Source organism: Elephantulus edwardii, unplaced genomic scaffold (assembly GCF_000299155.1).
Source record: "Elephantulus edwardii isolate Elephantulus edwardi_28Jun2011 unplaced genomic scaffold, EleEdw1.0 scaffold00041, whole genome shotgun sequence".
Classification (NCBI taxonomy): Eukaryota; Metazoa; Chordata; class Mammalia; order Macroscelidea; family Macroscelididae; genus Elephantulus; species Elephantulus edwardii.
This window is the reverse complement of record NW_006399791.1, coordinates 8097969-8114899: the sequence shown is the minus strand read 5'-3', so window position 1 is coordinate 8114899 and position 16931 is coordinate 8097969. Positions and strand designations below refer to the sequence as shown.

At 43.7% G+C, this 16931-nt stretch overlaps 1 protein-coding gene and 1 pseudogene across 1 annotated transcript in view; one reads left to right on the top strand and one right to left on the bottom strand.

Moving 5' to 3' along the window:
* Positions 1 to 15589, top strand: part of TICRR (TOPBP1-interacting checkpoint and replication regulator) — a 52083-nt gene extending 36494 nt beyond the window's left edge. The window contains exons 16-22 of the mRNA XM_006885225.1: positions 3342 to 3432; positions 4206 to 4267; positions 5185 to 5319; positions 10110 to 10267; positions 12211 to 14356; positions 14453 to 14575; positions 15477 to 15589. Of these exons, the coding sequence (XP_006885287.1) occupies positions 3342 to 3432; positions 4206 to 4267; positions 5185 to 5319; positions 10110 to 10267; positions 12211 to 14356; positions 14453 to 14575; positions 15477 to 15589 (2828 nt within the window). The remainder of the gene's footprint in view (positions 1 to 3341; positions 3433 to 4205; positions 4268 to 5184; positions 5320 to 10109; positions 10268 to 12210; positions 14357 to 14452; positions 14576 to 15476) is intronic.
* On the bottom strand, positions 1185 to 1474 carry LOC102844309 (annotated as a pseudogene).
* Positions 15590 to 16931: the final 1342 nt, after the last annotated feature.

Below are 16931 nucleotides of genomic sequence, written 5' to 3'. Positions count from 1 at the left end.
AGGAGACTGCCCATCTTTCTCCCACAGAGTCACTGGGGTGAACTGCCAGAGGTACCACCTGTGAGTTGTTACATCTGCCTGTGGACGATGCCACCAGAACTTGTTGACATGATGCCCCACCTACTGGACTCCTAACTGGAGGGTTGACAGTTAAATTCGTTAGCCCCTCCACAGGAGAGAGGTTTATAGCCTTGAACCACCCCATGGATGGTCCCCATGGGTCAGAGCTGACCATGACAGTGGGCTGGTTTGGGTGGATTTAGGGTCACTATGATTCACAACCAGCCTGACAGCAACAGGATTGAGGGAGGATTTAGGGCTTTTGTAGATTTTGGGTGGGAGATGGATATGACTCCCTTGTGCACTGGGAGATGTTTAGCAGCCTCCCTAACATCTCTGACCTCTACTCATTAGATGCCATTCTCACTCCCTTAAATCTGCCATTAGAACAGCCTGAAGTGTCTCTAGACATAGTTAAGAGTCATTCCCAGTTGAGAATCGTTGACCCATGACTATCAAGAGAAGTTTAATGGAAGAAGTTGGCTTTAAGTTCTTAAGAAAGAGAATATTTTAAGAGAACAGAGCAAGATGGGCATTCCATGTGATAATGATGTCCGAGGTGGGAGTGCTTCTGGGGTCTTGAGGAATTAGTAAGCAGATGGTTGGTAATTGGCATACAAAGTTCTATATAGTAAAAAAAAAAATTAAACTGAAGAAAAAGGTATTTAAGTGATGTAATTCTTAAACTGGTGATGGGTATATATCCTATGTTGTATTATTCTTTAGACCAGTTTCCAGTTTAAAGAAACAAAAAAACCAACACATTTTCTTCCATCTATTTTGTTGTAGTTTTTTTTAGACTTTATTTTAATAATTTTAATGAACATTTACAGAGATTTTGGCTTTCCATTCATTCACTGTTGCACTTTTCTCCCTGCCCAGCCCTCCCCCCTCCCCCAGTTTCCTACTGTCTTTGAAAAGTAATGCGTGTGGGTTTTTTTGTTTTGTTTTTTTTTTTATTATTGTGTGTGTGTGTGGTGTGTACTATCAAATTGGATCCGACTGGTACAGGAGGAGATTGCCCCTCCTTCTCCAGCAGAGCATCTAGTGGATTCAAACTGCGTGCCTCTGGGATTGCAGTGCAGCTTCTTTGCCATTAGACCACCAGAGCTCCCTTGAATGGTTTATTTCTTTTTGCTCTTGTTTCGTTTCTCTTCCTTGAACTTCTTTTTGGAGACTTTGGGTCTGCTAGACTTTTAGTACAGGGGGTAGCCAGTGAGGGCCCAGAGGGCTGGCACCATGTCCATGCCTGCTAGAGGTAAATGCCCTTCACAAGTTTCTGCCAGTAGCTGGTTTGGATCAGGGCGATTAGCTCCACACCAAACTGCAACACTGCAGCTGCTGGCATAGATGGTGGGAATCCTCAGGTCAAGTGACAAGGAATGATTGCTCTTCACTTCTCTCCCACACACATGCCCAGATGGCTCTGCTCCAGCCCTGATGTCACCTGCTTTAGGCCAAGTTCTATCGCCAGAGGGTCTTGGGCCAGGGAGGTGTCAAAAATGCGCCCATCTACCAAGCTGTCCTAGGGGTAGAGAACATCAGGAGGGTAGACCTGCTCATACCTGAGCTGCTGGGCAGCAGTAACCCCCTTCCGGCTGCAGCCTAGTGTCTCCCTCAGGGCAGAAAGGAACAGGAAACCCCAACGGCTGACACTTCTCTTCCATCTATTGAATGAAACCTATTAAAAATAAAGGATAATGCTCAAATTTTATGCTATAACCACTTGTTTTCTAATATTTTTTTCCTTTTCCATTTTTTTAAGAAGTTCAGAGAATTATATACCATAAAATTCACCCCTTTAAGGTGTACAATTCAAATAGTTTTTAGTACATTCACAAAGCTGTACAATCATCACCATTATCTACTTCCGGAACATTTCCTCCTCCCAAGAGGAAACCCTGGACACATTGGCAGTCACTTCCCATTTTCTCCAGCTCTCCCCACCACAGGCAACCACCAGTCCGCTTTCTATTGGTTTGACTATTGCAAGGATTTTGCATTAATGAATCATGCAATATGTGGTCCTTTTGTGACTGCCTTCTTGAATTCAGCATGTTTCCAATGTGAACTTTCTGTCTCTATGGATTTGCCTATCCTAAATATCTGTATCCTAGACTTTCTAGACAGGGAATTGTATTTGTGGTCTACTGTTTCTAGATTTTTATACTTAGTATAATGTTTTCAAGTATAATGTTTCATCCCTGTTATATATACAATTTATCATTCTTTTGGTGGCTAAATATCCCATTGCAAGGCTATATTTTACCTATTCATTCTCCAACTAGCAGATTTTTTTTTAGTCTATTCATCTTTTTGGCTACTATTAATCTTGCTTTTAAACACATTATTAAAGCTATTGAGTAGATTGTTGTTGTTGTTGTTGTTAAGTGCCATCAAGTCGAGTACAACTCATAGCGATCCTATGATAAAAAACCTGACCCCTGTTCTATAACTGTCATCATTTCTCTATGTTCATAGAGTTTCCAGAGGCATGTGGTGTAGGCAGTGGATGCCACTCCTGCTTCCAAACCTGAATCAGTCTGGAGCTCCACCAAACACTGTCCACAATGGGTCACCATTCTTACAGTGAAATAGTTACGTTGCACAGCAACGTTGTGTTTACCTTTTTGAGAGATTGTCACACTGTTTTCCAAAGCAATCACATCATTTTATTCTCTTCAGCAATATATGAGGGTTCCTATCTCTCCACATCCTTGCCAACACCTGCTACTATCTCTCTTTATTATAAACACCCTGGACAGTGCACCTATCTGAGTGGTACGCATGGTTTATGTATTTGACTACTAGCCAAAAGATTGGAGGTTCAAGTCCAACCAGATGTACATACCTCAGATGAAAGGCCTATTTCCAAAAAATCAACTATTAAAAATCTTATGAAACACAATTCTGCCCTGACACCCGTGAAGTCAATAAGACTTGGAATCAACTCTGTAGCAACTGATTATTGCATTTTTTCATAAAGACAAGAACAACCAACTCTGTTGGTGAATACGTTAGTCCTAATAAAAGCAACCTTTTTTACATAGTTGATCATTTATAGTATTTTTAAATAGGCTATTTTAAAAAAAAATTCTAATACTTCTAATAACCCATTTTATCATGGTAAATTGAGTCCTGTGGTTGGATGCTGGCCCACAGACCATTAAGATCTACCAACTAAAAGTAAGTCTTGTGTAAGTTCAAACTGCTACTGTTGCCTTGCTGTTTCTTAACAAGGTTAAGTGACATTTGTATGCTACAATGTTTTCATATTTCAGATTATCATAAACTGCTGACTAAGAGTGTGGCAGAGACTCCAGAACATAAGCAGATCTCCAAAAGGCTGCTTCATCGACAAATCCAGGGCCGGTAAGTGGCACCTGCACAGCTCAGAAAATCTTGCAGATCTGTCTTCTCACTTTCATCATACACGTCTCTACTGTATTAGTTCTTTCTTAACTGTGTTATAAGCAGAGAGAGTACTATAAATTCTGGGGACTGGACAGTAACAAGGGTTCCTCAGCTTAGCAAGAGTAATGTCACAGGGTACAATGGTAGGGCATTTCAAAGTTTATAAACCATGTTTTATTTATATACCCATTCTTTTTATTCTTTTAACCCTAGAAGCAGATAAAATAGGTATTGTGACCATGTGTCAATAGAGAATCGGAGGCTTAGATGATTTACTGTAGCTAAAATAATTGTTAATCTTTTTTCAAAAGCCTATCAAACTCCTAGTCTATTGTTCTTTTCATTTAATTACATAATAGTCCAGATTTTTCGCTGCCTTTAGCAAAAGGAACAGAAAGAAATACACCTGCTTTATGAACAAGACTCCACGTTAACATTAGCTTTGCATGTTGTGCTACACAGTTGTGCGAGTTTGTGAGTTAAATTACTAAGAGTGAAATTGATGGTTTAAAAGGTATACCTATTTTTAAATTAATTTTCATGTTGCAAAGCTGGTTTAAAATAAACCCAAAAAACAAATGCTACAATCAACAGTAAGGTAGAGAGGGCTGGCCAGCTCTGGGGTACCAAACACTGTGGGCTGTATAGCCTTTGCTTACTGAGAAGCTGGGTCTCTAAGGGGTTTTTTATGAAGGACTTTGTCCTTGCCTTTGTACTTGTCCATCCTCAAGGTCCTCTGATCCTGGCCCTGACATTAGAATTGTTGAAGAGTCCCCTGAAAAAGGAGAAAATGGTGAGCATTACTCATACCTGGTTTATTTTTTTGCATTTTTATCTAGTTCCTATAAGAATTTTTCTGCATGTTTTTTTCACCCAACATGTCTTAAGATCGTTTATAAGAATCATGGGAGCTCTTGACCCACAGTTGTAGCTCAGTATGTGTTTATAGGTGATTGTCCTATGATACCAAATTGATTAAGAGAATTTCTGGAAAAGAAACTTTTTCACCCAGTAGAAATGAGATTTGAGAAACATGAACTTACTAATTTATACAAAGCATAAAAGCCTTATATAAAAGTAGAAAGTTCAGGAGCCTTAGTGTTGCATTGAGCAGCTAATCCAGAAGGTTGTCAGTTCAGATCCACTAGATCTCACGGGAGGAAGACGAGCCAGCCTGCTGCTGTTGTAAGAATTTATAGCTTTAGAAACCCCACGGAGCAGTTCTTACAGGGTTGCTCTGAGTTGAGATTGACTCTAGATTGACAGTGGGGTTTTATTTGAAAGTAGCTAAAAAACAACCTCCTATTTTTAACTGTGCAAATAATTTAGGTTTATAGTAGCTATCAGAAAATACAGAGAAGCTAATTTTTGTAAAGATTTTGAAATCCCATAACTTATAGATGCTTTTAACATTTTAGTGTATGCTTACTAGCATTATTGCTATACATACATGTGTATTCATTGTTATACATTAAACCTGTATTTATTATTTTTATGAAAACTGCATGCCCTTTATTTGCCCTTCATCTTGCTTGGAGTTGGGACTTTATAATTGAACATGACAGTAGTGCATCAGGGAGTTTCTTTGTATAACTTGTTTTCTAGCTCATCTGGAATTTTTCTTATATTTGGTATCACATCATATTTTCCCATTTCTAACAAATGAAGAAATGGCAGACCTCATTACTAACCATGATTCTGATTTCATAGAACTAAATTTGAGACGAAGTCCTCGAATCAAACAGCTGTTAATCAACAGGACATATTCCGAGTTCTTCTATTCTGCATCTCAGCCGAAGTCTCGAAGTGTGCAGAGAGTTCACTCATTCCAAAATGACAAGCCAGGTAACATCCTTACTCACTTATCTTCACACTCACCCACCTTCATACTCACCTTCGCAAGCCCTGCAGGCTTGGCGGCAAGTATTTTGGGGGAACAAATTCTAAAATATAATACTTGCCAAAGGGTTATTGATTATTAGAGAAAAATGTTCTAAAATTTTTATTTATTATCAGGTGCTATCGAGTTGAGTACAACTCTTAACGACCCTCTAAACAATAGATCTGAACCCTTTCCTATCCTGGACCATCCTCTCAGTCTCTAACACACTTGAGCCCTTTGCTGCAGTCACTGTATCAATCCACCTGGTTGAGGGTCTTACTCTCCTTCACTGTCTCTCCATCTTTCCAAGCATGATATGTATTTAAGGTGCAGGCAATGACTATGAATAATCCTGCTAAGATTGAGTCATCTCTTTAAACTCCTACAACTGTTTGTTCACATTTTCCCTTTTGGTAACTCATTTCTTTTAGAGGGATTATTCCACATTTACTCATATCTACTATAGGGCCAGATCCTACACCAAAGTATCAAATGTGGAAGGTGATATTTTTTCATATGTTCTTCCTCCTTTTCATTTCTTCTTCTAGTGTCTAAGCAAGTTGCTGTTTACTATCTTGCACTTATTTTTCTGTGATCTTCCTATTAGTTTCTCATTTTCTAGCATTGTAATCTGAGGTGATGCTATGTAGTATTTCTATGATTTTAAATTTAGAACATGTTTTTACTTTGTGACCTAAGAGGATGGTCTGTTTTGTGGAATGTTCCATGTGCATTGGAGAAGGATATATTTATTGTTGAATGGAGTGTTCTTTATATGTCTATGAAATCTACTTGGTTAATTGTGTAGTTGTTCTGTGTCTTTGTTGCGTTTCTTTCTAGTCATTCTGTTTTTCATGAAAGTGAAGTATTAACGTCTGCTAGTGTTTCCTTTCTCTGTTAATATCTTTGAAATTTTGTATCTGTGTCATTGAATGTAGATACTATTTTTAAATTCTGTTGTGCAGTTGACCTTTTAATCATTATACAATGCCTTTCCTTCTCTCTTATGCTGGTTATTGCCTTTAAGTGTATTTCATGAGAGTTTAATATTGCCACTCCTGGTCATTTGTTATTGCCATTTGCTTGATATATTTTCTTACCCTTTAATTTCTAATTGATCTTTGCCCTGTGTCTAAGATGTAGCTCTAGTGGATAGCATACTGATAGGTTGGGTTTTCTTATCCATTCTGCAACTTTTTTTTTGAGTGGCACATTTAATTCATTCATATTCAGTACATCTATCAACAGGTATAATTTTATTTACTCTTATTTTTCTCCACTCTTTTTATGCTGTTGATGAGTTCTTTGTTCCATCTACTTTTCTGTATGGAATTCATTTGTTTATAATTTTTCTTATCATTTCTTTCATTGCTGTTGTTTTGGTATTTCATAAGTCTTTATAGTTTTTCTTTTCTAGCTTGATGAAAAAGTTTATTCATTTTCTTGGAGGTTACTTTGTAAGTTTCTATTTTAATTCCATGTCTAAAACATTTCCTTTTTCTTTAAAATCAACTTGACTACTTCTCCATTTAAAAGTTTAATAACTACACTCCTTATTTTCTGTTTTTGCACTGTCATTATCTTCATTTATGGACTGATCCCTTTATTGATTCCTTACTTTTAGGGCTATGTGTTTATTATGCTTTGTGTATTTCCATATCTGGATCCATTTTTATGTGTTAGTTTCAGTTTGTTTTCTGTCATTGTTGACCCTTGTATGCCCTTTAGTATTTCTTGTAGGGTTGGTCTAATCTCCATAAATTCCCTTCATTGTTGCTTGTTTGGAAATGTCCTAATTTTACCATCCTGCTTGATGGACAATTTTGCTAGGAATAGAATTCTTAGTTGGCAGGGTTTTTTTCTTCAAGAGTTTTCTATGTGTCATCCCATTGCCTTCTTGCAACCTACCTTCTTTGGGGCTTTCTCTGCTTCTCAAATGCATATTTTCTCCTTTTTCATAATATTTGGAGACTTTTCCTCCAGCACATCTTCGATGATTTCCTCTACCCTGCTACTTTTTGGGGGAGGTGGAGTTGGGGAGGGATGTGGCCTCTCTGCCTGTTCTGGAATTCTAGTTGACAGAATTTTCCTCCTGATGATGTTGTCCCATTATCTTCTGCCTCAGTTTCTTTGCTTACTTTTTTGTGCTTTTTCTTCCAATAGATGTGCCCTGCATTTCAGTAAGTCAGTGTTCCTTTGTATCAGTTCAGCTTTCTTTGCTTTTTCAATGTGATTTCTGAAATTAATAATATTCTGAATTTTAATTTGCTGGTTTTATATTGCTTCTAATTTTCCTTTTCTTTTTCCTTTTTGATCTTGCGTAGTTTTTTTTTTAAAAAATTCTTCTGTGTTTTCCTCAACCTCTTGTTGCTGTGTTGTGTACCATCGAGTCAGAACCAACCCATAGCTGACCTGCTGGCAGGTTTTCAGAGGCAGTTAGTCTGAAGAGAGGAGATTGCCCATCCTTCTCCCGCAGAGCAGCTGGTGGATTCAAACTGCAGGCTGTGTTGCAGCACAGCTTCTTGCCACTGGGCCACAAGAGCTCCCTTCTCAACCTGTAGAAGACACTTGGTGTTCATTCTTTTGAATTCCTTGTCAGAAAGTTCTTCTAGGTTTTCTTATCTATGAGAGGTTTTCTGGTTATTTATTTTGTGTTTCTTTTTTTTTTTTAACTAGGCTCTCTTTTGTCTCCTATAGTTGTCTATGTTTTGTTTATTTTATTATTTTTTGTGTGTGTACCATCAAATTGGATCTGACTGATACAGGAGGAGATTTCCCCTCCTTCTCCAGCAGAGCATCTAGTGGATTCGAACTGCGTACCTCTGGGATTGCAGTGCAGCTTCTTGCCACTAGGCCACCAGAGCTCTCTTGTCTATGTATTATTTTGTTTTGAAACATCTGATTAAGCTATGCAAGTGTGTGCCACCACTTGCTATTTTGGTAATTCTTAGTGTTCACCTCCTGTATTCTGATGGCTTTGACAGAAGAAGGAGCAGTGTTTGCAGCTCTCCGTTCATAGTTTACATAGAGCAGTTGAGCGCAGAGTGGGTCAATATTAGTGACAGACTTTCATCAATCAGGTGGTGCAGAATCTGGCCTTTACTCTTGCCTGATGGGTAAAGCTGTAAGGAGAGAGAGAGAGTGAGTGAGTGTGTGTGTGTGTGTGTGTGTGTGTGTGTGTGTGTGTGTGTTTGACCGAGTACCATTGCTGTCTTTCTTGTTTACCTTCAGTTGCTGCTAGTCTGTATGCTTCCACAGTGACCAGATAGCTGTTCAAAATATCTGTCCAGGCTGTTGACATTTCTGTGCTCCATCTCTCTCCTTATTCAATGTTTTCATTCATTCTCTTTTTCAATTTTGCTGTTTGAACTACTTTTTATCTTTTCCTTTTAAACTCAGGATTCAGGCATTCTCATCTGTATCTGTGATCTTCGTTTTCTGGTGTCTTAATTGAGGAAGGTCTAGGCTCCCATCTGAGATATCCTCCAAATTTAGATTCTTTTAATTATTGAGCAGTCAGGGTTCTTTCTAGCTAACCTAGCTCACTGCACCAATTGTATGAAACCAGACAAGGAAAGCTGAGAACTCCACCTCTGACACCAAGTTGGGGTGGGGGTGGGGGGTTAGGTGCTGTCAAGGTGAGTGCCGCTCACAGCAACCCTGTAAACAACCCACCTGAACCCTCTCCCAGCCTCTTCATCTCTGACACATTTGAGCCCATTAATACAGTAACTGTGTCAATCAATCTTGTTTGAGAGTCTTCCTCTTTTTAACTGACCGTCCACCTTTTCAAGCATGACGACCCTTTCCAAGGAATAGCCCCTCTCATTAAAGTACTCAAAAGTATGTGAAACAATAGTGCAACAATGAATGAGTGGAAGCCCAAAATCTCTGTAAATGTTTATGAAAATTAATAAAATATAATTATAGAAAAAAAAAAAAAGTATGTGAAACAAAGCTTTACCATCCTGGCCTCCAGGGAGCACTCTGGCCAAATTGTGTAGTGGGTAAAAAAACCGCAACCCCTTTTACCAGTTGCTTTGTTGTAAGTTCACTTTCCCTCTCTCTTCGTTTAAGAGCCCAGATACTCAAACAGCCCCTCTGCAGACCAGTTACCTGGGGCAGGGTGGGTTCAGTGAGTACCAGCCACAATAAGTTCAGAAGTCTACATGACTCCCTCCATTTCAAATTGGTAATTCTCCCCCTCTCCCTTGGGTCCAATAATTCAACAGAAGAGCTCATGGAGCTTACAGAAGGCACCATGCTTGCAAAGGCAAAAGAAAAGGGTACCAATGAAGAGGCTCCTAGGGCATGGAAGGGATTCCAGCACCGAGCTTCCATGTCATGTCCCACAGGTCACCCTACCTTCCTGTGGACAGAAATTCTGTCTCTTCTACCTGGAAGCTCACTGATTCCAGCCTTTGCTGGCTTTATCACAGGGTCGTGATCAGTGACATCATGCCTCAGAGGAGACCCAGTCAATCCTGGGCCCCTAGGTGAGCCTCTTGGGAACCCACAACAAAAGGCCACATTGCTCTCTGCATACCTCTGTTGCCTGCATTTCCTAATAGGCAGAGGCTGATGTGCACTTTTACTAGAGTTCAGACCCTGGTCATTGGAGTTGCTGATAAGCGGGATTGTCTTCCCAATTGCTATAAAGAATTGCCATTTTCTTTCTTGTATGGACTCCTTAAATAGTATTGGAAGAACAGAAGTTGAAAAGGAATAAAATGTTACTGTTTTTTAGTTGTAGGTCAAAGAGAAAATTCTCCAGTCCAAAGCATTCGGTCTCCCAAGAGTCTTCTTTTTGGTGCAGTGTCTGGGATGACTAGTCCTTCACAGAAGGACTCGTCTCAGATTAAAAGGCCTTCAAGAAACATCCCGGGTTCTGAGATACCTACAGCTTATCAGGTATGACATTTTTTGTGACATTGAAAATAGTATTTTGTTGGGAAACACAGAGGAATGGCCAAGGGAGGTAAAAAATATGTTAGGGGAGAGAAAGCAGGTGCTTCCTAGACAATAATAGAATTTGGGTTGATTCAGATGAATGCTTCCAAGGTATATGAGAGGAACTAGAAGCAGCAGGTTTGGCTGAGGCCAGGATTTTTGGGGAGGAGACGGTGTCCCCCTCTACTCCATTGATATCATCTACATTTTAACCTGTATATTACAGATAGCTCTTCCTAATTGTACAGTAATTATTCATATATTTCATTATATCCTTGCAATTCCTGCCCTAGTTCAGATTTTCATCAGTTCTCCCTGGTATATCCCAGCAGCCTTTGGCTCTCAAACCCGTCCTCCTGGGGGTCAGGCTCGATGATCTCTAAAATGCTCACCTCAACTCACCACTACTCAAAACTACAGACTCCCTGTCTCCTAAAGCAGGGTTTTCTGAGTTTTCATGAAATGGAACTTGTGTTCAAAATAATCCTTCTTTGGAGACCCAGTAAACGGCTTAGAGCTTGAGGAGGTCATGGAGCTGTGAGGAGAGGTCTGGAAACCAAAGATCTGTGTAACCCTGGTCCACGTCCCCCACGGAGAGGAAAGGGCTTTTCTAGTCAGGCCCTGCCAGCCGGGCTGGCCTCAGCTGCCAGCCCCTGGACTTCACAGCCCCGTCCTACACCATCAGGACACGTGTTGGCAGTACACGCAGTGCCTTTGCACCCCTTACTTCCTATTTCTTCTCACTCCTCTTCTCCGTCTATGTCCCTTAACATCCCCATCATTGTTATTCGCGTGTTCCACTGAGATTTTTATTCCTAGTGACCACACATGAGAGTCAAACAGCTGCTTGGTTTGCTGGGCTGTATTTTTTTCTCCTTTTAATCTAATTTTATTCCTAAAGTTGAAATAACTAGCAGGTGGTACACTATTACTGTATAAAAACTGTAAACAGTTTACACAGCAGTGATGAATTTAACACATACAGACTTCTCTAACAAAAGAATAGGCTGTTCTTTGTACAGAAGCTGTTCTCCAGGGCTTTCTCTTGCAAAGTTGCTGGTGGGTTTGAACCACCAATCTTGTGGTTAGCAGCCAAACATGGAGCCATACTGATATTATCATGTATTTATATTCTACTCAAAAGCCACCTAAACAAGAAGTCTCTTGTGATGATGAAGTAAGAGCATACAAGAGGAAGGGAGCTGTCGTTGCTGGGGTGTGTCCCTTCCAAGATGTTCTTTTTGTCACCACACCTTACACATCGCTCCCCCCTCCTTCCCAGTGCACACACGACCGCAGTGCCTGGCACATGGTAGCTGCTCAGCACAACTGCGGAGCTTGCCATCATAGTGATTCTGAAACACGGCAGCCCCGGGGGTGCAGAGTAAACTGCTCTACAGCATTTCCAAGGCTGTGACTTTTCAGAAGACGATTGCCAGGCTGCCTCTGGGTGGATTTGAAACACCAGCCCTTTGGCTACTAGAGGAGCATGGAACCATTTGTGCCACCCAGGAAGGCCTAAGGCCTAGGTTACACGAGGTGGCACCTGGAAGGTCATTTGGACAAAGACCTGAAGAGGCTGTCATGTTTGAACAGTAGAGGGCCTAGTAGATAGATGACTGAGTAGGTGAGCGACATAGTTAGAGGTGAAGGATAGTTTAGCTGTCATAAGCAAATTAGTAAAACTGTTTGCTCTTAGAAGAAACAAACTAAAATTGGGTGCAGTAGTTGGTGCTAGAAAAAGTAAAATCTGGGTCATTTTTTTAGAGGGGGGAAACAAAAGTTTCCAAACTCAGCTCATTCCTCTCACTATAAAACTCCCGTTTCCCTTTCTAATAATTTTCTAGATTGTTAAAGCATTCTTTAGAGACTGACTTATGATGCCCAAGCACTTTTCTTTGCAGACTCCCAAGAAGAATTTCTGCAAACCCCCAAGCACTTCTCAAGACACACAAAGGCTCCCCCAGACACCCCAGACTCCATGCTGCACCCCAGAGAGGCGGCCGGGATTCCCCGTGGAAATGACACCTGCCAAACGGGGGTTGTTGAAGGAAGCCTTGAGGAACTCCCCCTCATCCGGCTGTGATTCATCCGCTGAACCGACGGTAACACCACAGAAAGGATACCCAGAGGAAATGGCTTCTCCTTCGGCAAAAAAGATACCAAGAACCCCCAGAAAGCCTGCTGCTCGGCCCCCCAATTCTCCGCAGACTTGTGCTTTGTCCCAGCCGGTGCCTTCCAGTCCAGACAGGACCTCGTTTCTAGCATCCAGTGTCCCACTCGCTGTCCAGACTAGGAGTGGGCGCCTGGCTCCTGTCAGACACACTCTTAAAACGCCCTCGAAATCAGCAGCCTTGGGCCCGCCAGGAGAAACGGCTGTTGTGGGCACACACCAGAACCCTGGAGCCTCTCAGGCAGCAGAACCTGGATGGACACTAAAGGAAAAATCTGTCAGAACCCCACAGAGCCCGGAGAGTGTACCTGCAGTTTCCTGCCCCGCAGCTTCTCTAGAGGAACTATTTACCGCACCTTCGTGTGAGATTTCCAAGAGCCCACTTGGGAAATCTTTGATGCTCTCACCGCCCTCTGGAGAACAGGATGAGAAAATGCCCCAGAATTCATCCTGTGTGACCACATCGCTCTCACATTCTGTTCCATGTACGCCCCCCAAAATCTCAGGCATGGGTAAATTGGACACTTGCTCCCTTTTCACCCCTCCTAAAGCTGGGAAAAGGTACACAAATACCTCCGATCCCCAAAGACGCATCCGTGAACGCCGGGCTGACCCCATGAGTGTTCGCGTGGTCCCCACGCCTGGTGAGCCAATGGCCACCGCAGACTGTAGGGGACTCGACAGGGAAGGGCATCTCTCTGCCGCGTCTCCCCGCGGAAGGTTCTGTTCCCCTGGGCCTGGTCTAGGGAGCGAATGGCGTGGGTCCGCCCCTCTGCTTGCTGCATGTGACGCAGACTACCTCACTCTCCTTGAAGAAAACGAACACGCCAGTGACAGCTTGAGAAATGACACTTCACCGGAACTCAGGGAAGCATTAAGGACGGTGGTTACCGACGAGCAGCCGTTTCTGTCTCACCCGGGGGCCTCCCCCTCGCCCTCGTCCTCTGGGTCCAGCTATTTCCTGGGCCCTTCCTCCAGCCTGCACCATGCAGTGGACAGAAAGCAGGGCCAGGCTGTTGCATGCACAGACAATCAGCAGTCTTTGACTTTCCCTGCAAAGCCCTCATCCAGCCCACAGACCTACGAGGTTGAGCTGGAGATGCAAGCGTCAGGCCTCCCCAAGCTTCGAATTAAAAAGAAAATGGGCCTCAGCACTCTGTTAGACTCAGAAGCCCTAAATGGCCCTCCGGGAGTGGACACTGGGCCTGGTCTGAGCACTGCCCCCGACGGCAGGCACTCAGGCAGATCTGAGAACAGCTACATGTCACCCCCCTGCCTCCGCTCCTCACATAGCACCCCCGGCAAGAACGGGGGGCAGACATACATCTGCCAGTCCTGTACCCCAACCCGCTCCTCCTTCCGCACCCCTTCTCCGTTACAAACAGAGGCCGGGGTTCCTTGGACACCATCTCCCAAGCACAATGGGAAGACGCCTCCTGACACGATTAAAGACTGGCCCAGGAGGAAGCGGGCGGTGGATTGCAGTGGGGGCAGCAGCCTGGGGAGGGCAGCGGCCGAGGGCTGCACGGACCCTCCCGCCAGTGGCGCAGAGCTGGAGCTGGAGGGCAAGGAGAGGAGCTTTGAACTGGGCACCTCCAAGACTCACATCTTGGGGGATTTTGAACTTGAGGGGGTATGTCAGCTGCCAGATCAGTCCCCTCCCAGGGACAGCATGCCCAAGGTTGAGGTCACCTCACGGGGCCAGTTTGGACTGGGCTCCAGGAAGAGGTGCCTTTCTGCCAAGGAAGAAGCTAAATGCTGGGCCAAGAGAGCCCGTGACCGCCAGAGAGGGGACACGGAAGCAAGTGGAGAGTGGTCTCCCGGTGCAGGCATGGGGCAGCTCCCCTCCATAGGGGATGAGGAAGTCTTCCTTTCAGGTGAGCATGTTTTTAAGCTCATCTTCCACATGTTTTCTGGTGGGAAGTGTGTTGGGGAGGAGGCACCAGACTGTCCTGACTGTGGAATCTCTCTAGGTACTACCCCACCCTCCAGCGGCACCTTGAGGGGCTGCCTGTCGGCCAGCGGCCTCCAGGCACTGACCCAGTCCCCGCTACTGTTCCAGGGAATGACGCCTTCTCAGTACAAAGACCCCAAAGGTAATTAGTTTGTGGGGGATTTCTGAGAGCTCAGGCCTGCCAGACAATCGCTTTGGGAAGAGCCTTAGAAAATGCTGAAATGGTTTTGTGTCCACATGTCATGCGCTTTTCCCAAAGAGACAGCTGTAGTGTCAGAGTTCTGTGCATGGTCACAGCCCCCCTAGTTCCTCATCCTCAAGGAGTTTGACAGAAGTGAGCATTCTGCAGCATATTTGTTAGTCTGTGGTAATCTCAAACGGGTCCTGGAATAGCAGAAGTGAAGAATGATGTGGACAATTAGAGCCAGCGCTTTCCCACAGTTGGTTTATGCCCATGTTTTCTGGTACATTTAGTCTGTGTAACCGGCCTTCAGGCTCTAGGATGCCCCTTCTCCCATCTCATCTGGGAGACAGTGAGTTCTGGCTTGTTGACAGCACATTAGAGAGGTTCCCTTCTGCTAGAACTGGGGGGGGGGGGCATTGCAGGAGCTGGTAAGGGCTCAAAAACTGCCTTCAGAGGCTTCTTTCCTGATTTCCAAACTGTTGTTGTTAGATGCCATCGAGTCACAGATGACTCATAGCGACCCTATGAACGAAAGACCTGAACACTGTTCATACAATTTCCGGAGGCAAGCCATTTTGGAATTGGATGCCACTCCTGCTTCCAAGCTTTTGCTATAAATAAAACACAAACCCCCACATATCTAAGTCCTAAAAGGAAGGCTCAAATCATGAGTCAGGAATTTGAAACCCCAGGTATTTGGCATTTGTTGGAATTCTCACAATCACTAACTGCTATGGGAGCCAGTCCTCTAGGGCAGTGGGCACGGTAGGCAGGGCAGGCGGGGACGATGCACACAGGGCCCCTCTCCTTTTGTGTAGCCTTCACTGACTACATTCTGCATCTCTGTGCCTCTTTGCAGATGAGGATACGGATGTATTTCCCTCCACTACAGAAGACTCTCCTTTCAGCCAAGCACTCACCAGGAGGCGCCCCATCAGCAGGACTTATACACGGAAGAAGCAGTTTAGCTAGTTAGAACAGCACCAGACTACAAACACTACTGAGCACACACTGAGCCGCTGTGCTCCCTGTGTCAGAAGACAGGGACCTACTCTCTGGACATAAGGAATCCCAAACTTACCACATATGAATTCTTAGCAGTGTGCCCGGAAACTCAGCTCATCTGGCCCCAGGCTGTACTGAGCTGGTGCAGTGCAACCTTGGGACTCTCTGCCAAAGAGTTAAGTGTAGTAGGGCTGGGCTCCTTAACAGCACCAAGAACGTTCTAAGGCTGAAGGGAAAGGCAGTCAATCCTGTGGCCTATTTTACTGTGATCAAGTTTTCCACCTAGCTGGCTGGAGTGGCTCCGAGTTATTGTTGTTTTGTTGTCCATTTCCTCATGGAATCCACTTGCCCCCCCCAGAACCTCTCCCCATCACATCTGCCCTTCATTAGGATGGTCTGAGGGATGGATGATGGTGTAGCAGGTGCCCTGGGAGGTCGGGAAACCAGACACTGAGATGCTTTTCTACTAGGATTCTAGCCTTGCCCCACCCTTGGCCTTGGGCAAGTCAGGGGACACCCCAGCTCCCTCACTTGTGAGAGGGAATGGTGTCCTTAAAGAGCTGCTCTAAGACTTAGATGCTGTGACATAGGGAATGCTTCATCAACAAAAGCACCATCCTCATCAATAAATGTGAAAGACTGCATGGAGTGGCAGAAGGGTCCTCTGCATTCCCTATGCAAGGCAATAAAATCACTTCTGGTTGCTTGCTTGTTGTTCCAATATGAGAGTAATTGACCATGATCCAGTGCTAACAGGTTTTGAAGACATCCACACTTGAAGCCTGCCCAGAGTTAGCCAGTCCTTAGGGTCAGTCCTGCCCATCACATGACTGACCTGACTGCAGGCTGATCCAGGCCTGGGGCCTGGCTGAGGGCTCCCCCAAACCACCTCTCTAAAAACAGCTCGAGCCTGTTATGCTCCAGGAAGCCACTCTTCCCAAATCGGATGTGTATATTGTCTTATAAATCAACCCTTAAGTGAAAATTCCCATTCTTTCCTTTAGAAATTTTCTTGTTTATTATAAAAAGGGCTTTTTAAAAAAAATTCTTAAAAATGTGCTGTTACTTTGAGATATATATATATATATCTCAAAGTAACAGCACATTTTTAAGAATTATTAGTCCATTTAAACACAGCTGTGCTGTCACTGTCCGTTCTGTGACTAGCCAGATTGAACCCTAAAATGTGGACAGGTGCCAGCTGGCACTTGGGTTGAAACCAGGTTTTGGTGTTGAGGTTCCCCAACTTTTTTGTTTTGTACCATCGAGCTGAATCCGACAGACAGAGGAGACTGCCCCTCCTCCATCT